At 43.5% G+C, this 23981-nt stretch overlaps 1 protein-coding gene across 1 annotated transcript; it reads right to left on the bottom strand.

Annotated features, from left to right (window-relative positions):
• Nucleotides 1-782: 782 nt before the first annotated feature.
• On the bottom strand, nucleotides 783-21765 carry LOC111950122 (tumor necrosis factor alpha-induced protein 2-like). The gene is made up of 12 exons (XM_070434366.1): nucleotides 21696-21765; nucleotides 19701-20192; nucleotides 17735-17955; nucleotides 15260-15983; nucleotides 14056-14170; nucleotides 11999-12109; nucleotides 9554-9654; nucleotides 9340-9450; nucleotides 6765-6900; nucleotides 5923-6045; nucleotides 2718-2871; nucleotides 783-870 (listed from the first exon to the last, which is right to left on the bottom strand). Exons 2-11 carry the CDS (start codon nucleotides 20165-20167, stop codon nucleotides 2725-2727), a joined length of 2256 nt encoding a protein of 751 aa, XP_070290467.1. The 5' UTR covers nucleotides 20168-20192; nucleotides 21696-21765; the 3' UTR covers nucleotides 783-870; nucleotides 2718-2724.
• Between the last annotated feature and the right edge of the window lie 2216 nt (nucleotides 21766-23981).

Genomic DNA, 23981 nt, shown 5'->3' with positions numbered 1-23981 from the left:
TATATACTCATTCTGTTCTGAACAAACCAGGGTATGATGCCATGTCATCTTGTTACTGTACATCAAACATAATGATCATAAACATTGATGCTGTATATGACATGAGTTTTATGATATGGAAATGTGAAGTGCACATTTGGACTCATGGGTGTTTGGCTTGCTTGTATGATATCAAAGCGGTATTTATTATAGTCCTCTTAATTTACAGCATTTCCCTCACTCAGACAACAAAACATTTGCAAAAGTTGCCCAATTAGTGGGAGGGATGGGGGCAACTTCTTGTCCCGCAAGGTGATCAAGTTCAGAACGGCTGTCAGTCTAAACCCATACAGCGTTGTTAAGCTCAGAGCCAGAGCTCTGACGTCATGTATAGCTTGATATTTTACAGATACTGCATTCCAATTTAGTCGTTTATCAGTGCCCAAATTTGCCATTTTCAACTTTTATACAGGCAGGAGTGTAAAGGGTTAATACTGGTATGTTCCCATGCTTTTTTCCCTTGTTTTGACCTATTGTGTCAACAGAAAGTCTATACGTGGACTTAAATTCGGCTACCTTGGTCCAGATGTCAAAAATAGCACTTTGTGAAACTGCACCGTGGCATGTAGGTTCTGGGTACTGTGGCATAGCGTATATAGGAAATGGTGACCAATGAACGATATTTGCCAAATTTGTTCATTGTTTTCCAACTCTGGACTTTCAAAACATTGCGCAACACTGTATTCCCCAAAATTGTGAAAACCCTTACCGTATGTCTGGAAACTCTTTCACCAGAACAGCAACCTCCATCTGGATGGACGGAGTGTCCTCCAGGAGAATGATGTCAGCCAGGTGAGCGAGGACACTGTCCAGCCAAGAGGATCCTGACTCCTGAAAGAGAAAATATTATGTAAGATAAGTAATTATAAAAATGTGTAAAACAATTGATATGGACGAGTTGCATAAGTACAAAGGTCAATCATCTCATTGTCCATCAGCCATCAACAGATAGGTGCAATCCATCATTTTCTGACACAAAAGCTCTGTGTGGACGTACCCATAGACATTAATACCAACATCATGCACCAAAATCATCTATCAAGATTTGTAGTCCTACATTCTTAGAATAAAAGGTGCTGTCTTGGACCATAAATGGTTAATTGGGTTTACAAAACAGTTGTTGGGAGTGTTAAGCTAAATCATCTTATCGCGTTCAGATACAGTTGAAGTCGGAAGTTTACATACACCTTAGGCAAATACATTAAAACTAAGTTTTTCACAATTCCTGACATTTAATTCTAGTAAAAATTCCCTGTCTTAGGTCAGTTGGGATCACCATTTTATTTTAAGAATGTGAAATGTCAGAATAATAACAGAGAGAATCATTTATTTCAGCTTTTATTTCTTTCATCACATTCCTAGTGGGTCAGAAGTTTACATATACTCAATTAGTATTTGGTAGCATTGCGTTTAAATTGTTTAACTTGGGTCAAACGTTTCGGGTAGCCTTCCACAATAAGTTGGGTGAATTTTGGCCCATTCCTCCTGACAGAGCTGGTGTAACTGGATCAGGTTTGTAGGCCTCCTTGCTCGCACATGCTTTTTCAGTTCTGCTCACAAATTTTCTATGGGATTGAGGTCAGGGCTTTGTGATGGCCACTCCAATACCTTGACTTTGTTGTCCTTAAGCCATTTTGCCAAACCTTTGGAAGTATGCTTGGGGTCATTGTCCATTTGGAAGACACATTTATGACCAAGCTTTAACTTCCTGACTAATGTCTTGTGATGTTGCTTCAATATATCCACATAATTCTCCTTCCTCATGATGCCATCTATTTTGTGAAGTGCACCACTCCCTCCCTCCTGCAGCAAAGCACCCCCAAAACATGATGCTGCCACCCCCGTGCTTCACGGTTGGGATGGTGTTCTTCGGCTTGCAAGCCTCCCCCTTTTCCCCCCAAATATAACAATGGTCATTATAGTCAAACAGTTCTATTTTTGTTTCATCAGACCAGAGGACATGCTGCTGAGCAGCCTTTCAGGTTATGTCGATATAGGACTCGTTTTACTGTGGATATGGATACTTTTGTACCTGTTTCATCCCACATCTTCACAAGGTCCTTTGCTGTTGTTCTGGGATTGATTTGCACTTTTCGCACCAAAGAATGTTCATCTCTAGGAGACTCGTGTCTCGTGTCTCCTTCCTGAGCAGTATGACGGCTGCATGGTCACGTGGTTTTTACTTGCGTACTATTGTTTGTACAGATGAACGTGGTACCTTCAGGCGTTTGGAAATTGCTACCAAGGATGAACCAGACTTTTTTCTGAGGTCTTGCCTGATTTATTTTGATTTCCCCATGATGTCAAGCAAAGAGGCACTGAGTTTGAAGGTAGGCCTTGAAATACAACTACAGGTACACCTCCAATTGACTCAAATGATGTAAATTAGCCTATCAGAAGCTTCTAAAGCCATGACATCCTTTTCTGGAATTTTCCAAGCTGTTTAAAGGCACAGTCAACTTAGTGTATGTAAACTTCTGACCCACTGGAATTGTGATACAGTGAATTATAAGTGAAATAATCTGTCTGTAAACATTGCCCAAAAACATAGTTGTTAACAAGACATTTGTGGAGTGGTTGAAAAACAAGTTTTAATGACTCCAACCTGTATGTAAACTTCCTACTTCAACTGTAGTTGTTTATGGTCATTACGACCGTAAATCAGAGGGATGACTGACCAGGTCTTTAAAGAGCCCTTTGAGCTGCTTGGCCTCGTCCTGCAGTCGGAATGCCATCCTCTTCCTCATCTTCGATGATGTGCAGATGACCCTCCTCGCATAATCGCACGCAAATACTCCACCAAAACCCGCCTGTGTATCTCCCCACCAGTATCTGTCAATCAAACAGTCAACCACTCATATTAATCAGTCCTCAATCATAACATACAGTGCCTTCAGAAAGTATTCAGACCCCTTGACTTTTTCTACATTTTGTTACGTTACAGCCTTATCCTAAAATGGATGAAAAAATAAATAAAGAATCCTTAGCAATCTACAACAATACCCCATAATGACAAAGCGAAAACAGGTTTTTAGAATTTTAGAAACAGAAAAACTTTACATAAGTATTCAAACTCTTTGCTATGAGACTAGAAATTCAGCTCAGATGCATCTTGTTCCATTGATCGTTACATGGGCTTGCTCCTACCTATCTTTCCGAGTTGGTCCTGCCGTACATACCTACACGTACGCTACGGTCACAACGAGCAGGCCTCCTAATTGTCCTAGAATTTCTAAGCAAACAGCTGGAGGCAGGGCTTTCTCCTATAGATCTCAATTTTTATGGAATGGTCTGCCTACCCATGTGAGAGACGCAGACTCGGTCTCAACCTTTAAGTCTTTACTGAAGACTTATCTCTTCAGTAGGTCATATGATTGAGTGTAGTCTGGCCCAGGAGTGTGAAGGTGAACGGAAAGGCTCTGGAGCAACGAACCGCCCATGCTTGTCTTTGCTGGCCGGTTCCCTCTCTCCACTGGGATTCTGCCTCTAACCCTATTACAGGGGCCTGAGTCACTGGCTTACTGGTGCTCTTTCATGCCGTCCCTAAGGGGGGTGCGTCACTTGAGTGGGTTGAGCTACTGACGTATCTTCCTGTCTGGGTTGGCCGCCCCCCTTGGTTGTGCTGTGGTGAGATCTTGTGGCTATACTCCGCTTGTTCTCAGGATTGTAGGTTGGTGGTTGAAGATATCTCCTCTAGTGGTGCGGGGGCTGTGCTTTGGCAATAGACTGGGTGGCGGTTGATATCCTTCCTGTTTGGCCTGTCCGGGTATCATCGGATGGGACCACAGTGGTCTCCTGACCCTCCTGTCTCAGCCTCATATTGTTGCTACAGTAGTTTAATGTGTCGGTGGGCTAGGGTCAGTTGGTTATATCTGGAGTACTTCTCCTGTCTTATCCGGTGTCCTGTGTGAATTAAGTATCCTCTCTAATTCTCTCCTTCTCTCTTTTTTTCTCTCTCTCGGAGGACCGAGCCTAGGACCATGCGTCAGGACTACCGGGCATGATGACTCCTTGCTGTCCCCAGTCCACTCTGGCCTTGCGCTGTTCCAGTTTCAACTGTTCTGCCTGCGGCTATGGAACCCTGACCTGTCCACCGGACGTGCTACCTGTCCAGACCTGCTGTTTTCAACTCTCTAGAGACCGCAGGAGCGGTAGAGATACTGTTAATGAATCGGCTATGAAAAGCCAACTGACATTTACTCCTGATTATTATTTGACCATGCTGGTCATTTATGAACATTTGAACAGTCTTGGCCATGTTTCTGGTTATAATCTCCACCCGGCACAGCCAGAAGAGGACTGGCCACCCCTCATAGCCTGGTTCCTCTCTAGGTTTCTTCCTAGGTTTTGGCCTTTCTAAGGAGTTTTTCCTAGCCACCGTGCTTCTACACCTGCATTGCTTGCTGTTTGGGGTTTTAGGCTGGGTTTCTGTACAGCACTTCGAGATATTAGCTGATGTACGAAGGGCTATATAAAATAAACTTGATTTGATTTGATGATTTGATGATCATCCTTGAGATGTTTCTACAACTTGACTGGAGTTCACCTGTGGTCAATTCAATTGATTGGACATGATTAGGAAAGTCACACGCCTCTCTATATAAGGTCACACAGTTGACATTGCATGTCAGAGAAAAAAACAATCCATGAGATCGAAGGAATTGCCCGTAGAGTGCCGAAACAGGATTGTGTCGAGGCACAGATCTGGGGAAGGGAACCAAAACATTTCTGCAGCATTGAAGGTCCCCAAGAACACAGTGGCCTCCAACATTCTTAAATGGAAGAAGTAGAACCACCAAGACTCTTTCTAGAGCTGGCCGCCCGGCCAAACTGAGCAATCGGGGGAGAAGGGCCTTGGTCAGAGAGGTGACCAAGAACCGGATGGTCACTCTGACAGAGCTCTGGAGTTCCTCTGTGGAGATGGGAGAACCTTCCAGAAGGACAACCATCTCTGCAGCACACCACCAATCATGCCTTTATGGTAGAGTGGCCAGATGGAAGCCACTCCTCAGTAAAAGGGACATGACAGCCCTCCTGGAGTTTGACAAAAGGCACATAAAGACACGCAGACCATGAGAAACAATATTCTCTGGTCTGATGAAACCAACATTGAACTCTTGGCCTGAATGCCAAGCATCACATCTGGAGGAAACCTGGCACCAATCCCACTGTGAATAATGGTGGTGGCATAATTATGCTGTGGGGATGTTTTAAAGCGGCAGGGACTGGGAGACTAGTCAGGATTGATGAACGGAGCAAATACCGAGAGATCCTTGATGAAAACCTGTTCCAGAGCTCTCAGGACCTCAGACTGTGGCATAGCTTCAGACTAGTCAGGAAAGATGAACGGAGCAAATACAGAGAGATCGAACATCTCCGGAGATACCTGAAAATAGCGTTGCAGCAACGCTGCCCATACAACCTGACAGAGCTTGAGAGGATCTGCAGAGAAGAATGGGAGAAACTCCACAAATACTGGTGTGCCAAGCTTGTTGCGTCATACCCAAGAAGACTCGAGGCTGTAATCGCCGCCAGAGTTGCTTCAACATAGTACTGAGTAAAGAGTCTGAATACTTATGTAAATGTGTTATAAAAGTTTTTCATTTGCAATAAATTAGCAAACCTTTCTAAAAACCTGTTTTTGCTTTGTCATTATGGGGTATTGTGTGTAGATTGACGAGGGGGGAAAAAACAATTGAATCAATTTTAGAATAAGGCTGTCACCTAACAAAATGTGGAAAAAGTCAAGGGGTCTGAATACTTTCCGAAGGCACTGTAACTGTTGATAAACTAAATATATTGGGATAGAAAGGGCAAATATTTATTGCATGTATTTTGTGCAACATGTTATCATGTGTTAGGTATGTGGTCATTGGTGGAGACCTGATAAGGTGGGCAGTCCATTCTTCTGAACTTCTTAAAGTGTTGTTTGACGCTTGCTTCGATGGCCTCAAAGGCCTCAGTGTTGTTTAGCCACTTCCTTTTCACCAGCTTGTCAAAGAACGGCTGGAACAGAAATATACAGCTTTGACCCACATGAAGTGATGAACATTATGCTCCTATTGCAAAATGCACATCTGTGTAAACGTTAGAACATGTGTGTTTGTGTTTGATCAGTGTCACGTCCCTGACCTTATTTCCTTTGTTTTGTCTTTGTTTAGTATGGTCAGGGCGTGAGTTGGGGTGGGCAGTCTATGTTATTTGTTTCTATGTTTAGGGTTGTTAACTAGCCTGATATGGTTCTCAATCAGGGGCAGGTGTTTTACGTTTCCTCTGATTGAGAACCATATTTAGGTAGGCTGTTCACACTGTTTGTTTGTGGGTGATTGTTGCTGTGTCTGTGTTTGTTTCACCACACGGTACTGTTTCGTTTCGTTCGGTCGTTTGTTCCTACCTGTTCGTGCGTTCATGTTTTATGTTCTCAAYTTCAGGTCTGTTCACGTCGTTTTGTTATTTTGTAGTTTGTTCGAGTGTTTTTCGTCTTCGTTTAAATAAACGAGATTATGTCTTCACAATACGCTGCATTTTGGTCCGATCCTTGCTCCTCCTCAGACGAGGAGGAGGACGAGCGTGACAATCAGTTATATATGAGTGTGGAATTGGCAAGTTGTGTATTGGGGAAGGAATGTTTAGATAAATGTATGTTTTGTGTCAATAAATTGTAAGGAAAACATTTTTTTGCGCCCTATCAAAGGAGGATACATTTAAAAAGCACATTGCCTCACCCTGATGTGCTCAAATAGTCTTTCCGTCAGAACCATCACTGATTGGTTAACAATCCTGTCCAGGGAGGAGTTAGCTCTCTGTGTGGACTCCTCATTGCTCTGTGGGTCACACTGCCTGCAACGCTGTACAAAGGATCTACACAAAAAGTGGAATGCAAACACTGTTGGTGAGTTCAGGTAGTGTCAGAATGATCTGAAACTCGTATTTCTGACTTGGAAAACCCGTTTGAACCATTTACAACCTTAATAATGTGGATAACCTAATTTGACCATGTGATCTATTTGTCCCTTTGTCAACAACAGTTGGTGCATGATCATTAATATTAAGGAAGTCTGAAGGTTCTACTTGCCTGAGTTAAAACTCCTCATGATAAGCTGCATACCACACTATTTACCAAGAGAGTTTTCATCTATATTATTCGTTGCCGTCTATTTACCACCACAGCCCGATGCTGGCACTAAGACCACACATAACAAGCTTTATAGGGCCAGAAGAAAACAAGAAGATGCGGCGCTCCTAATGGCCCGGGGATTTTAATGCAGGGAAACTAAAATCTGTTTTAACTAATTTCTACCAGCATGTCTCCTGTGCAAATAGAGGCAAAAAAACTCTACACACAGTGGTGCATGCAAAGCTCTACCTCACCCTGCATTTGGCAAATCTGACCATAACTCCATCCTCTTAATTCCTGCTTACAAGCAAAAACTCAAACAGGAAGTACCAGTGATATGCTCAATACGGAAGTGATCCGATGAAGCAGGCGCTAAGCTACAGGACTGTTTCGCTAGCACAGATTGGAACATGTTCCAGGATTCACCCGATGGCATTGAGGAGTTTACCACATCAGTCATCGGCTTCAATAATAAGTGCTTCGACGATGTAGTCCCCACAGTGACGGTACGTGCATACCCTAACCAAAAGCCAAGATAACAGGCAACATCTGCACTGAACTAAAGGCTAGAGCTCTGGCTTTCAAGGAGAAGGTCACAAATCCGGACGCTTATAAGAAATCCCCCTACGACCGACGAACCATCAAACAGGCAAAGTGTCAATACAGGACAAAGATCAAATCCTACTACACCGGCTCTGACGCTCATCTGATGTGGCCGTAGGGCCAGACGGATTACCAGGATGCGTACTCAGAGCATGCGCTGACCAGCTGGCATGCGTCTTCACAGACATTTTCAACCTCTCCCATATCAATACAGGACATATGCAGACCACCATAGTCCACGTGCCCAAGAACGCCAAGGTAACCTGTCTAAATGACTATCGACCCATAGCACTCACATATGTAGCCATGAAATGCTTTGAAATTGTGGTTGTGGCTCACATCAACACCATCATCCCAGACACCCTGGACCCACTCCAATTCGCATACCGCCCCAACAGATTCCACAGGTGATGCAATCTCTATTGCACTCCACACTGCCCTTTCCCACCTGGACAAAAGGAACACCTACGTATGTGAGAATGCTGTTTACTGACTACATAGTGCCCTCCAAGCTCATCACTAAACTAAGGACCCTGGGATTAAACACCTCACTCTGCAATTGGATACTGGACTTTCTGACGAGGGTAGGCAAAAACACATCTGCCACACTAACCCTCAACACGGGGTCCCCCCGTCCTTAGCTCCCACCTGTACTCCCTGTTCACCCACGACTGTGTAGTCGCACACAACTCCAACACCATCATTAAGTTTGCCGACGACACGACGGTGGAGCGTCAAGTTCCTCTGTGTCCACATCGCTAAGGACATACCATGGTGGGCCCTCAGATCCTTGAAAAGTTCTGCAGCTGCACCATTGAGAGCATCTTGACTGGCTGCATCACCGCTTGGCATGGCAACTGCTCGGCATCCGACCGCAAGGTGCATCAGAGGGTAGTGCGTATGGCCCAGTACATCATGGGGCTGAGCTTCCTGTCATCCAGGACCTCTATACCAGGCGGTGTCAGAGGAAGGCCCTAAAAATCTTCCGGAACCGGAAAATCAAGTCTGGGAACAAAAGGCTGCTTAACAGCTTCTACCCCAAATCCATAAGACTACTATACAGTTAATGAAATAGCTACCCAGACTTTTTGCTTTTACCCCTACCTACATGTGCATAGTACTTCAATCAATCACCTAACCAAACCTACATGTATATATTACCTCAATCAATCACCCCAACTACCTCGTAACCCAGTACACTGACTCGGTACCACTACTCCTTGTATATAGCCTGTATATAGCCTCGTTATTGTTATTTTATTGTGCTACTATTTTCTTTTTTATCTATTTGCTAATTGTCTTACTTTTTAACTACATTGTTGGGAAAGGGCTCGTAAGTAAGCTTTTCACAGTAAAGTCTGCACTTGTTGTATTTGGAGCATGTGACAAATACAATTTTACTTATCAACTTTAACAAGAATGCCAACTAATTGTAAGCAATGTTAGCTAGCTAACTGGAGACGGTCTAGTCTCATTTACCACTTCACCAACTGAAAAATACACGTTTTCGATAAGCATTTGATTGGAGCATCAGTTAACACAGATGCCATAGGAGATGACTTCTCTGTCTGGGTATCTACCTGAGAGGCGGGCAGCAGTTGACCAGAGAGATGGTCCTGGAGACGTATCCATCACCCCGGTCCCCAAACTCAGCCTGGGTCTCATGGAACATCTCCACCTTTCTCTGGAAACTGGACATAGTAACATTATGAAATTAAATCCATATATTGATTCACATTGAGGTTGTTGATTGAACTCAATGTCCATGTCTTTATAAACACATCTTCTCCTCACCTATATAGGAAGTCAGACAGTCCATTGAGATTGCAGCGGGCCACCCTGGCCCCCAGAAACTGGCTTACAGCTGTGGATCTGTCCAGGTCTACCTTTAGTCTCTGTAACAACCACGCACAGATACTGATCAGAGCAGGAACTTCAAAATCCAACCATCCAAAATAGGTCACTCCTATATTAATGGGAGATTTACAAATGTCTTCGAGTTGTTTGCCACAATGTCCAATGGTGACCTACAGATCTACTGTACAGTAGTGTCTCTGAGTGATAGTTCTGGGACACTGTAAAGTCCATGGAGAATAAGAGCACCTCCTCCCAGCTGACCACTGCACTGAGGATAGGAAACTCTGTCACCACCGATAAATCCACTATAATTGAAAATTTCAATAAGCATTTTTCTACGGCTGGCCATGCTTTCCACCTGGCTACCCCTACCCCGGTCAACAGCACTGCACCGCCCACAGCAACTCGCCCAAGCCTTCCCCATTTCTCCTTCTCCCAAATCCAGTCAGCTGATGTTCTGAAAGTGCTGCAAAATCTGGACCCCTACAAATCAGCCGGGCTAGACAATCTGGACCCTTTTTTTCTAAAATGATCTGCCGAAATTGTTGCAACCCCTATTACTAGCCTGTTCAACCTCTCTTTCATGTCGTCTGAGATTCCCAAAGATTGGAAAGCAGCAGCGGTCATCCCCCTCTTCAAAGGGGGGGACACTCTTAACCCAAACTGCTACAGACCTATATCTATCCTACCCTGACTTTCTAAGGTCTTCGAAAGCCAAGTTAACAAACAGATTACCGACCATTTCGAATCCCACCGTACCTTCTCCACTATGCAATCTGGTTTCAGAGCTGGTCATGGGTGCACCTCAGCCACACTCAAGGTCCTAAACGATATCTTAACCTCCATCGATAAGAAACAATACTGTGCAGCCGTATTCATTGACCTGGCCAAGGCTTTCGACTCTGTCAATCACCACAACCTCATCAGCAGACTCAACATCCTTGGTTTCTCAAATGATTGCCTCGCCTGGTTCACCAACTACTTTTCCAATAGAGTTCAGTGTGTCAAATCGGAGGGCCTGTAGTCCGGGCCTCTGGCAGTCTCTATGGGGGTMCCACAGGGTTCAATTCTTGGGCCAACTCTTTTCTCTGTATACATCAATGATGTCGCTCTTGCTGCTGGTGAGTCTCTGATCCACCTCTACGCAGACGACACCATTCTGTATACTTCTGGRCCTTCTTTGGACACTGTGTTAATTAACCTCCAGACGAGCTTCAATGTCATACAACTCTCCTTCCGTGGCCTCCAAATGCTCTTAAATGCTCTTCAACCGATCGCTGCCTACACCTGCCCGCCCGCCCAGCATCACTACTCTGGACGGTTCTGACTTAGAATATGTGGACCAACTACAAATAGCTAGGTGTCTGGTTAGACTGTAAACTCTCCTTCCAGACTCACATCAAACATCTCCAATCCAAAGTTAAATCTAGAATTGGCTTCCTATTTCGCAACAAAGCATCTTTCACTCATGCTGCCAAACATACCCTCGTAAAACTGACCATCCTACCGATCCTCGACTTCGGCGATGTCATTTACAAAATAGCCTCCAACACTCTACTCAACAAATTGGATGCAGTCTATCACAGTGCCATCCATTTTGTCACCAAAGCCCCATATACTACCCACCACTGCGACCTGTACGCTCTCGTTGGCTGGCCCTCGCTTCATACTCGTCGCCAAATTCACTGGTTCCAGGTCATCTACAAGACCCTGCTAGGTAAAGTCCCGCCTTATCTCAGCTCGCTGGTCACCATAGCAGCACCCACCCGTAGCACGCGCTCCAGCAGGTGTATTTTACTGGTCACCCCCAGGGCCAATTCCTCTTTTGGCCGCCTCTCCTTCCAGTTCCCTGCTGCCAATGACTGGAATGAACTACAAAAATCTCTGAAACTGGAAACACTTATCTCCCTCACCAGCTTTAAGCACCAGCTGTCAGAGCAGCTCACAGATCACTGCACCTGTACATAGCCCATCTATAAATAGCCCAAACAATTACCTCATCCCCTACTGTATTTATTTATTTATATATTTTGCTCCCTTGCACCCCAGTATTTCTACTTTGCACATTCACCTACTGCAAATCTACAATTCCAGTGTTTTTAATTGCTATATTGTATTTACTTCGCCACCGTGGCCTTTTTATTGCCTTTACCTCCCTTATCTCACCTCATTTGCTCATATTGTATACAGACTTGTTTTTGTACTGTATTATTGACTGTATGTTTGCTTTACTCCATGTGTAACTCTGTGTTGTTGTATGTGTCAAACTGCTTTGCTTTATCTTGGCCAGGTCGCAGTTGTAAATGAGAACTTGTTCTCAACTTGCCTACCTGGTTAAACAAAGGTAAAATAAAAATAATAAAAATAAATAGTGTGACAGACCTGGATGACAGAGCGGGCCAGATTGGACTGGTACTCCTCTATGTGCAGCGTTTGGGCCCACCGCCTCTCCTCCTCATCCAGAACCTGAGTGAGCTCTGTGGACACCTTTTCCTGCGATAAACAGAACACACACAACCATAAAGTCCATTGCCTACCCAAGAAACAAGTATGGGAAGTTTCAGTACCGTTAGATCAGTGCCAGAACCATTACCTCAGTAGGTGGGATTTTTTTTCCCCCGACAGTGTTCAGTATTAATGGACAATTCCACCACTTTTCAACCGAATTTTCATTATCGCCATCACAATACCAGTCTCTACATATGTGAAAATGGCGCATTTCTATGTTTTGTAGAAAGATATATAAAATTTAAAAGTTCTACCTGATGATATCATTGAAAGTTAAAACAATGATTTTCAAACACTACTGTATGTGATTTGCGGTGACTTGGGGAGCAAGAAAATACCCTCAAAATAAAATGAAATAAAATGTTATCTGTCACACGGGCCAAGTACAACGGGTGTAGACTTGAAATGCTTGCTTACGAGCCCTTCCCAACAATGCAGAGTTAAAATGTATAATAAAAAGAAAAATAGTAGCACAAGAGGAATAAAATGCACAATAATGGAGCTATATACAGGGAGTACCAGTACCAGATCAATGTGGAGCTATATACAGGGAGTACCAGTACCAGATCAATGTGGAGCTATATTACAGGGGAGTACCAGTACTTAAGATGATGTTGGAGCATATATACAGGGTATACCAGTACCAGAATCAATGTGGAGCTATAAACAGGGAGTACCAGTACCAGATCAATGTGGAGCTATATACAGGGAGTACCAGTACCAGATCAATGTGGAGCTATATACAGGGAGTACCAGTACCAGATCAATGTGGAGCTATATCAGGGAGTACCAGTACGATATGTGGAGTCTAATACAGGGAGTACCAGTACCAGATCAATGTGGAGCTATATACAGGGAGTACCAGTACCAGATCAATGTGGAGCTATTAAGGGAGTACCAGTACCAGATCAATGTGGAGCTATATACAGGGAGTACCAGTACCAGATCATGTGGAGCTATATACAGGGAGTACCAGTACCAGATCAATGTGGAGCTATATACAGGGAGTACCATACCAGATCAATGTGGAGCTAATACAGGGAGTACCAGTACCAGATCAATGTGGAGCTATATACAGGGAGTACCAGTACCAGATCAATGTGGAGCTATAACAGGAGTACCAGTACCATGTCAATGTGGAGCTATATACAGGGAGTACCAGTACCAGATCAATGTGGAGCTATATACAGGAGTACCAGTACCAGATCAATGTGGGAGCTATATACAGGAGTACCAGTAGCACAGATCAATGTGGAGCTATATACAGGGAAGTACCAGTACCAGATCAATGTGGAGCTATATACAGGAGTACCAGTACCAGATCAATGTGGAGCTATAAACAGGGAGTACCAGTACCAATACTCATGTGGAGCTATATACAGGGAGTACCAGTACCAGATCAAATGTGGAGCTTATAACAGGGAGTACAGTAACAGATCAATGTGGAGCTATATACAGGAGTACAGTACCAGATCAATGTGGACATACTAACAGGGAGTACCAGTACCAGATCAATGTGGAGCTTATATACAGAGAGGTACCAAGTACCAGAATCGAATGTGGAGCTATATACAGAGAGTACCAAAGTACAGATCAATGTGGAGCTATATACAGAGAGTACCAGTACCAGATCAATGTGGAGCTATAAACAGGGAGTACCAGTACCAGATCAATGTGCAGGGGTATGAGGTATTTAAGGTAGATATGTACATGAATGCAGGGTAAAGTGACTAGAAACAGGTTTTAAAAATCACAGTTTTTCTTACTTTTAATCCTATCCCTGTGATGTAATAGAGAAGCATTTTTTAAGACCTTGTCTTTTTAACCACAGATCATATAAATGCGCCATTTTCACACATGTAGACACTAGTATGGTGCTGGAGATAATGAATATGAGGTTGAATTGCACTTTAAAAGCAATGTGATTTTACCCTGACAGTGTTCAGGCAGTCCTGTTCCAGTTGGTCCACTGTGTCTTGGTGCAGTAGGGGTTCCAGTCGAGAGTAGTTAATTGGGGTTTTCATGCCAACGGTGCCCAGGACATCCCTTAAAAAAGACGAGAGGGAGAGTGAGGAAGAGATACTATGTGTCACTATCCAGTCAAGTCTCACATTTCAGTTCTGAACAAATACCTGTAAAGATCTATGTTAATATTCACGTACATGGACTTCCTTGATATTCTTATCTTACACTCTTATATAAAAAAATATATATTTTTGTCCCCATAGGTGAACCCTTTGGTGGTGAAACAGGTTCTACTAAGAACGTATAACATTGTATTAATGAAAGGGTTCCACTGGAACCAAAAATGTATAATGGGTGCGTTTGAGTTGTAAGGCTAACGTAGCCGACTGTAGACGAATGTCGACAAAAGCAATCAGAGGAGGTGCATCTGCAACAGCCGAAAATGTCGGACACTGTTGTGGTTTTCCTACAGCAAGGCTTAGATGAACATGGCAGTGTCAACGTAGTTGCCATTGTTTGTGAAAGTTTTTCTTTATAATATCAAAATAAGCATGTCTCTAACCCCCAGATCACACACTCACAAACTGAAATCATATGTGTGTACATTGTACAATCAATTGATGAGAGAGAGGTCTCAAATATCACATTCATTTCTGAACTATTGTCCAAAGTACCTGTACATCCATGAATGAGTTTCTATGATTTTTAACTATTTTTGATGTATGCGTAATGTGATGTATTATTCAGTATCATTCATTCATTATTCTACTAATTCATGTATTTTTATTCATTTATTTTTGTTTATTTCATGATTGATTTTACATATGCTATCAGATTGCCGGATGGGGGGTGTGAGTTTTTAAATACATGTATAGAAATAATAAAAACTTGATGCGAAAAAATATATTACATTAATTTGTATATATCCATAACCTTTGATCACGTGGTTCATACAGTTCATGCAGTCGACATGTAGGCACAAGTCTGAAAATGTTTATCCACATAATACAACACACTTTGAAAGGCGACTTGACAAAATTGATACGCTCGAACGCAACCATTTTCATAGGGTTTTCCTAAGGGGACAATTAAATAACCCTTTATGGTTCTAGCTGGTACCTTCTTTTCTAAGAGTGTATACATTTAATGTTGTTATGTTATGACACTGACCTGTTGTAGATGTTGTAGAACCAGTCCAGCATAGAGTAGACGTCAGTGATCTGAAGCTGGGAGCTGGTAATGATTTTCAGGCGTCTGGCCACCGCCTGGTGGTAGCTCTGTACATACACCTGGAAGGCCTGGAACTCCTCCGGGTAGACCGACACCACGTTCCGCCGTGCCGCGTCCAGGTCATCCACCATGCGTCCCCTTAACCTCTCCAGGTATGAGGCCAGCTGCCCCGCCTGAGTGTCCACCTGCTGCGGCAGGCTCCAGTCTGCCGCCTCCGCCACCGCCTGCCGCCATTTCAGCTTGAGCTGACGGGGCCTCTGGCTATGATGGGGCTGGAGGCCCTCCCTTAAGGGCTGGGTCTCCTCTCTCTGGGCCTGGGAAATGTCAGCCTGCTCCTCCTGCTGAATGACCAGCACCACCAGTCCCAGGTTGGGCCCGGCCGTGGGCTGGCGGAGGGACTCCCTCACCACGTCCCACATCTCCTTCTGCAGGGCCTCATACAGCAGCTCCACATCCTTGGCCTTGCGCCTGCTGGCATCCCGTGAAGCGTTGGGGCTGGAGGGGTTGTCGAAGGACCCGGGAGGGGTCACTCCGGGGGGTGTGGATGGAGGCGTGGGGGGGGGTGGCACGAAGTCCAGTAGCTCGCACTCGTGCTCCAGCTCCTGGATGTGTGTGTCGGCCAGGAGGAGGTCCCTCTGGTTGACCAGCTGTAGGATCTCCAGCACTGAGGGAAGAGAGGAAAGGACAGATAGAGGAATCCCTTTCAAACTGTTTAGTCTATTGGTTTGTACAGAGTATTACCGTATGGGTAGGAACGGGTGGGGTAAGTGAGGAGAAAAAGTACATGTTTTCATCAGGCTATATTGTGTATGAAATATCAACATTGCCATACTGAAGGGTGCTGATACAGTTGAAGTTGGAAGTTTACATACACATTAGCCAAATACATTTAAACTCAGTTTTTCACAATTCCTGACATTTAATCCTAGTAAAAATTCCCTGTTTTAGGTCAGTTAGGATCACCACTTTATTTTAAGAATGTGAAATGTCAGAATAATAGTGGAGAGAATGATTTACTTCAGCTTTCATTTCTTTCATCACATTCCCAGTGGGTCAGAAGTTTACATACACTCAATTAGTATTTGGTAGCATTGCCTTTAAATTGTTTAACTTGGGTCAAACGTTTCGGGTAGCCTTCCACAAGCTTCCCACAATAAGTTGGGTGAATTTTAGCCCATTCCACCACCAATACCTTAACTTTGTTGTCCTTAAGCAATTTTGCCACAACTTTGGAAGTATGCTTGGGGTCATTGTCCATTTGGAAGACCCATTTGCGACCAAGCTTTAACTTCCTGACTGATGTCTTGAGATGTTGTTTCAATATATCCACATAATTTTACTTCCTCAAAATGTCATCTATTTTGTGAAGTGCACCAGTCCCTCCTGCAGCAAAGCACCCCACAACATGATGCTGTCACCCCCGTGCTTCACGGTTTGGATGGTGTTCTTCAGGTTGCAAGCCTCCCCCTTTTTACTTCAAACAAATCGATGGTCATTATGGCCAAACAGTTCTATTTTTGTTTCATCAGACCAGAGGACATTTCTCCAAAAGTACGATCTTTGTGCCCATGTGCAGTTGCAAACCGTACATGGGTTTGGCTTTTTTATGGCGGTTTTGGAGCAGTGGCTTCTTCCTTGCTGAGCAGCCTTTCAGGTTATGTCGATATAGGACTCGTTTTACTGTGGATATAGATACTTTTGTACCTGTTTCCTCCAGCATCTTCACAAGGTCCTTTGCTGTTGTTCTGGGATTGATTTGCACTTTTCGCACCAAAGTACTTTAATTTCTAGGAGACAGAACGCGTCTCCTTCCTGAGCGGTATGGCGGCTGCGTGGTCCCATGGTGTTTTTACTTGTGTACTATTGATTGTACAGATGAATGTGCATTTGGAAATTGCTCCCAATGATGAACCAGACTTGTGGAGGTCTACACATTTTTTTCTGGGCATGCTATATACTACACTGTCCTTTGACTGTCCCTTGTCTGCTTTGCTCCCTACGGAGCTCTGTGAACAGTAGCTCTGGATTAAGTTTTATCTGAAGGGATCAGCAGTGGGAGGAAGTGCAGACATTTCCTGCTTTCATAGTCTGGTGCTGATTGAACCTGATGACTGAGGGGATCTGGGGACCGCTCACAGCTCATCAGAGACCAGCGTGGGATTGGTGGAGGAAGTACTGCAGGAGCTGACCAGGAAGTTCCTGAGTTTCCGACTTAATAGACTCAAGTGAGGTTGGACTCGTAATGTGAACACTGAAACGTACAACACTGACTGACATGCCACAGACAGAGGCAACCTGAACTGATCCTTACATGATTCAGAAGTTTCAGATTATGTGCCCTGTGATTGGCTGGACCACCAGAACACATACCATATCTCCCCACTTGATTGGTTTGTTTTGGAGCGCCTTGTATACCTGAGAGTGGTTCCCTAGCTTTGACCACTGGCTCTTCCTCCTCCAGCTCCTCCTCGGCCTCCTGGGAGTTGTGGTCCGACAGGGACTCCCTCTTCAGTTTGCTAAGGCTGACCATCCTGAGGAAGGAGGGCCGGCGGCGAGACTCATCCTCGCTGTCAATGCCCAGGTCCCCGCAGGGCAGGCTCTCTCTACGCTGTGTCTGCTTCCGCCGCCCTGCAAATCTAGAAGCAGAAGAGAACCATCAGGAGAGAATAGGAACTATATTATGGCTTGTTACACTGTCAACCTCACAGTATGGCATTGAAGAGAGAGAAGAGCTATGTGTGGATTCCCAGAGTCAGAGATATTGTGTGGGAGTTAAGGTTCCATCTCAAATATAAATGGAATGGGATACATAAGTGTCATCAAATACTGTAAGCTTCAATCCTAACAGGTGACTACCATATCCAGACTATCATATGCTATAAATAAGCAGTTATTTAAATGCTTGAGAGGTGATTGTAGCTCTAAGCCAGGGATGGGCAACTGGGGGCCGTAGCCCCCCTTTTGAAGGCCCTCAGTTAAATTTCCAAATTTCCCAGGAACTCAATCAGGGTCTCAATTTACTGTTGCGAGTTAGAATAGTAGAACACACAAGGTGCAATTTCGAAATTTGGTTGTGCATCAGCAGTTTCTCATTATGTCAGTCACTGATGGTCAGTCACTGATAGTCAATTGTGGGTTGGATGTGGGTATGGATGTGGGTACACAGACCTGTTAGAAACTGCGGCCCCTCATGATGAATTCTGATTTTTTTGTGGCCCCAACCCCCATCAAAGTTGCCCATCCCTGCTCTAAGCAATCCAGATTGGAATTTTTGATGGCTGCCTTTCCCTGGCTGCAACAGTCAAAGTGAAAATAATGTCCCGGTTATACGTAGTGCCATTCACTCAATGCTTAGGTACACAAGATAGCATTAGCAAACAAAGGGAGTTCCATACATAAACATGGTGAATTTTTACATTACATAACCAATTAGGAAATTATTATGCTATATGCTGTGAGCATTTCCGTCATTTCATTAGAGCTATCACAGTGCTACAAAATAGTTTCTAACTTAGTCATATTACAGTGCCTACAGAAAGTCTACACCCCCTTTAACATTTTTCACATTTGGAAATATGGGAATGATTGTCATCGGCAGAGACGGGGGAGTTTGTCGGGATCAAAATAAATATGAAAGGAGCAAAGCCCAGGTAAAAGGTTAGAGGAAAACCCACCTCAGTCTTCTGAAAACCTAACCCTAGGATAGGGTTTAATTTTTCTGAGAGACAATTACACAAATATTTATGCCGAAACACACCAAAATAGCTTTCCAAGAGGTGTTGAGTGTTCCTGAGTGGTTTAATCACAGTCTTGACTTAAAATTGCCTGAAAATCAGAGACAACGTTTCAATATTGCTGTTCATCAATCATTCCCAACCAAACTAAATGAGCTTGAGCTTCAATTTTGGAAAAAACAATTGATAGATGCTGCCATAAGAGAGCGCAAAATTGATAGAATCATATTCCAAATTATTCACAGCTGTAATGGCTACCAAAAGGTGCTTCCACCAGGTATTAACTCTGGGGTGTGAAGACAATCAAGACATCTTTGTAAAAAAATGATAATAATAATTTCGAAAAATGTACTTTCTTTCACTTTGAAAATGTGGACTAGGTTGTGTAGATCTGTAGAAACAAATTAATTGAATCCCTTTTTAGATTACATTTTAAGGCAGCAGAATGTGAAAAAAGTTAAAGGGGGTGTAGACTTTATATTGGCACTGTATATATAGAGAGACAATACATTTATGTTAATCTGTGGCTCTGGACCAGTATTTATAAAGCGTCTCAGAGTGGTAATGGTCTTCGCTGTCCATGCAATCTTATTCATTATGATCTAAAAGGCATCTGATCCTAGATCAACACCCTCCATCTCATTTACCGTAGCAGGGTCATGATCTCCTCTGAGCTCCTGCGGATGCCCTTCCTCTTCTCTTTCTCTGGCGGGAGCGAGTGGGGGTCCATGGGGCTTCGCAGGGACGGGCTGGTCCCCCACACGCTGCACCCCGACATACGCAGCCCCTTCCCCAACCTCCCCAGGGTCTTCAGGGGGGAAGAGCCGCACAGTCGCTCCAGAGTCCCCCTCAGGGGTCTTCCCCCTTTAGGGGCCCCGGTGCCGTGCCTCTCCATGTTCACCTCATTCTCCTCCTCTTCCCCATCTCGCGACAACCTGCACTGGAGGGATTTTGCTCCACGGCCCACCAAAATGGGGGGGTCGCTCTCGTTCCTCTCCTCCTCCAGGTTCACCTCCTCGAAGGGACTCAGGTCCAGGTTTAACCTGGGCAGGATGAGTTCACTGTTCCCATGGTTACTCCTGGTTCTCCCTGGAAGGTTTTTAAGGATGGGCATGATGCTTGTGCTCAGGGATCAAATACTGCAAGGACACAAGGCCACTTAGTTAGAACAGAGAAAGAGATCACAGATCATATGAACAAGCTAGTTAGGATAGCAATACCAAGAGCTCAATATGAGTGTGGGCTGGAAAAGGTTGAACAGAACATGCCAGCTAAAACCAGAATGAATGAGAGAGTAACGTTGTAATTGAGGACTTACAGAATATTGTAATAGCATAACAACCGTTGCAATGAGACTATTCTGTATAGGCTTTACTCAGCGATTAAATACAAACACAGATGATTACCCAGCAGCTTTCTCAAGTTACCGACAGTACAACATGTGTATGGGTAACTGGCCCCGCCCGGGGGTGTCAGTTACCCTGGGAGAAGATTATGGCATGGGGTTTCACACAAGTGTGTTAAAATCCATTTAATCAGTTTTACTTTGAAATTCTTTAGTAGGTAATACTTAAAAGCTAAGTCTAGTTGTCTTATTTTAATTATTTAAATAAAATATTGGGGAGGAAAGTATGTTACACATGTCACAATTAATATCCACTCTATGCGGAGATTTGATGTAAAGTTCCTCTTTTTAACTATGTCTGTGGCTGGCTACATTATTTTGTTTCACTAAACAACTTAAGTCTTTAAACAACTTGATATAACATCGGTCTTGATGAAATCACTTAAAATTTATCCATAAATTCACGGTGAAAGAATTCATTGGGTCAAGTGGTTTTAGTGCTTGGCTGCCTGGGACACTAGTTTGCTGACGCTGCATGTAATTACACTAAGTACTGTAGACTACTATGTAACAATGTGTCCTCATACACTACTGTATAATGCACAGGTATAGGTATTATAGCCACACTTATTATAAAGTGGAACACAGGTTTTTCTCCAGAAATAACCTTGCAAATGCATAGTAACTAGTTGTTCTTAAAGTCCTGGTAAATGGAAACATAAAGGGAGAAATATATCATATTGATTATAAAACTTGTTTTTCCCTTTTTGTTCCTTAGAAACCTTGTCAGCGTCTGAAAAAGCCTACATTGAAATTGTTAATTATGACCCTGTATGTACCAAATCCTAGGATTTAGTTACCAAATTGTAGTACCAAATAGTACAAAGTATTACCTTGTTATTTTCAAGTACTTATAGCATAGACCATAGATGATTGTAAACAAACATCTACCTGTTTCTGAAGAACAGCAAAACAATCCACAGTGGCATATACTTAATTTTTTCTTTCCTTGTAACAAGGTAGACTTTATGAGCTATAAATCTAAAGGACTTCCTGAAGATAAATATAATACTTATGACAGACAGACTACAGTAGGGTATCCTTCTCAATCAAATGTTTTGATATCTCATGAACTCTCAGAGACAGTATTTTAGAGCAAACCAGAACACACCATCACAACGGTAATGCAAAGCTATATGCATTATTGTATCGGCTTTAAAGATTTAGAGAAAGGATGGCAAGAGGCACAGCAATCAGAGGTGCACCATAATAAGATAAATATCTTAATTCTTCTTACCTTGTGTAGTTAGTGCACAGTGTCTCAGTGGAATGTCATCCCGGTGTGTGTATCTCCACTGTTGCTCAGGAGAGCACTGTGCTCACCCGGCTTCCTGACCAGTTGTATTGTAGCTGAAAATGATGCTTTTTCCTGAGGAAACTGTGTGTGTGTGTGTGTGTGTGTGTGTGTGTGTGTGTGTGTGTGTGTGTGTGTGTGTGTGTGTGTGTGTGTGTGTTGTGTTGTGGTGTGTGTGTTGTGTGTGTGTGTGTGTGTGTGTGTTGTGTGTGTGTGTGTGTGTTGATTGGTGTGTGTGTGTGTTGTGTGTGTGTGTGTGTGTGATTGTGTGGTGTGTGTGTGTGTGTGTGTTGATTGTGTGTGTGTGTGTTGATTGTGTGTGATTTGTGTGTGTGTGTGTGTGTGTGTGTGTGTGTGTGTGTGTGTGTGTGTGTGTGTGTGTGTGTGTGTGTGTGTGTGTGTGTGTGTGTGTGTGTGTGTGTGTGTGTGTGTGTGTGTGTGTGGTTGTGTGTGTGTGTGTGGGGGGGTTGTTTTTGTGTGTGTGTGTGTGTGAGATCGCCTGCACTGCTTCGACATGCGGTCAGTCTAACATATACAGTATTCCGGGAAAATGTCAAAAACGGTTTGTCAAATAGATCTCGAAGAGATCATGTGAACAGATAATGGGCTGGTGTGTTTGATATCTTCAATGACAAATCAAAAGTATTTTGAGGCCCACAGTGCGTCAGGAATCAGACATCTAGAACTGATATTTAGCTCATATTCAAAGATACTAGTTACATTTCTTAAGATGGTTGCTTTGCTTAGAAACCTTTAGTGGAGAGTTCACTTTAGTGCCTACTTACAATTTAAGCATGTCAATACTAATAGATTCCATGCAAACTTCAAAAGCAGTGACCTCTAACTCTTGGACCACCAGGGATCCATTTTGTCCTCCTGTGCGCTCTAGTGGTGGAATTGTGGACCATCACTCATTTCCTAAATAACCAACAGAAAGGGGGATGTATTACGGAAGGTGATGTCTGTTGTTTGTATTAGTCGAGGATGTTGATATAATCTGGCTATGGCTTTCTTAATTGCCCCTGATTGGGTAAATATAGTTGTATTTAATTGAAGAACACAGCTGTCTCAGACCAGTGTCTAATAATCATACAAAGACAATATTTTAACTGCCTGTTAAGTCAAGGTCCTGGATTTTGTTTTTATCGTTAATATCCAAATATATTAAATTGAGGTGTCCGACTTCCATAGAATTCTCATCTGTAGAGTCTCAGTATGCCCTAACCTAGTACACATGCATGTAAAGTGTCCATTGAATGTGCTTTGAATTAAGTTTGATTTGATTTGACTCTACAAAAGCCAGCCAGAACACTGATAGGGAACAGTGTTGGCTTCTATTTCACCAGGTAGGCCAGTTGAGAACAAGTTCTCATTTACAACTGCGACCTGGCCAAGATAAAGCAAAGCAGTGCGACAAAAACAACAACACAGAGTTACACATAAACAATAACACGAAATAAAAATCTATGTACAGTGTGTGCAAATGTAGAAGAGTAGGGAGGTAAGGCAATAAATAGGCCATAGAGGTGAAATAATTACAATTTAGCATTAATACTGGAGTGATAGATGTGCAGATGATGTGCAAGTAGAGATACTGGGGTGCAAAAGAGCAAGAGGGTAAGTAACAATATGGGGATGAGGTAGTTGGGTGTGCTATTTACAGATTGGCTGTGTACAGGTACAGTGAGCTGATCTGACAGCTGATGCTAGAGAGTTAGAGAGGGAGATATAAGACTCCAGTTTCAGTGATTTTTGCAATTCGTTCCAGTCATTGGCAGCAGAGAACTGGAAGGAAAGGCGGCAAAAGGAAGAGTTGACTTTGTGGATGACCAGTGAAATATACCTGCTGGAGCGCGTGCTACAGGTGGGTGTTGCTATGGTGAACAGTGAGTTGAGATAAGGCGGGGCTTTACCGAGCAAAGACTTATCGATGACCTGGAGCCAGTGGATTTGGTGACGAACATGAAGCGATGGCCAGCCAATGAAAGCATACAGGTCACAGTGGTGGGTAGTATATGGGGCTTTGGTGACAAAACGGATGGCACTGTGATAGACTACATCCAGTTTGCTGAGTAAAGTGTTGGAGGATATTTTGTAAATGACATCGCCGAAGTCAAGGATTGGTAGGATAGTCAGTTTTACGAGGGTATGTTTGGCAGCATGAGTGAAAGGGGCTTTGTGTAACGGAATTCCTCCTCCTCTTCATACGAAAAGGAGGAGTGGTGATTC

Source organism: Salvelinus sp. IW2-2015, linkage group LG23 (genome assembly GCF_002910315.2).
Source record: "Salvelinus sp. IW2-2015 linkage group LG23, ASM291031v2, whole genome shotgun sequence".
NCBI classification, from domain to species: Eukaryota; Metazoa; Chordata; class Actinopteri; order Salmoniformes; family Salmonidae; genus Salvelinus; species Salvelinus sp. IW2-2015.
Note: the sequence above shows the minus strand (reverse complement) of the source record. Positions and strands in the feature narration are given on the sequence as shown.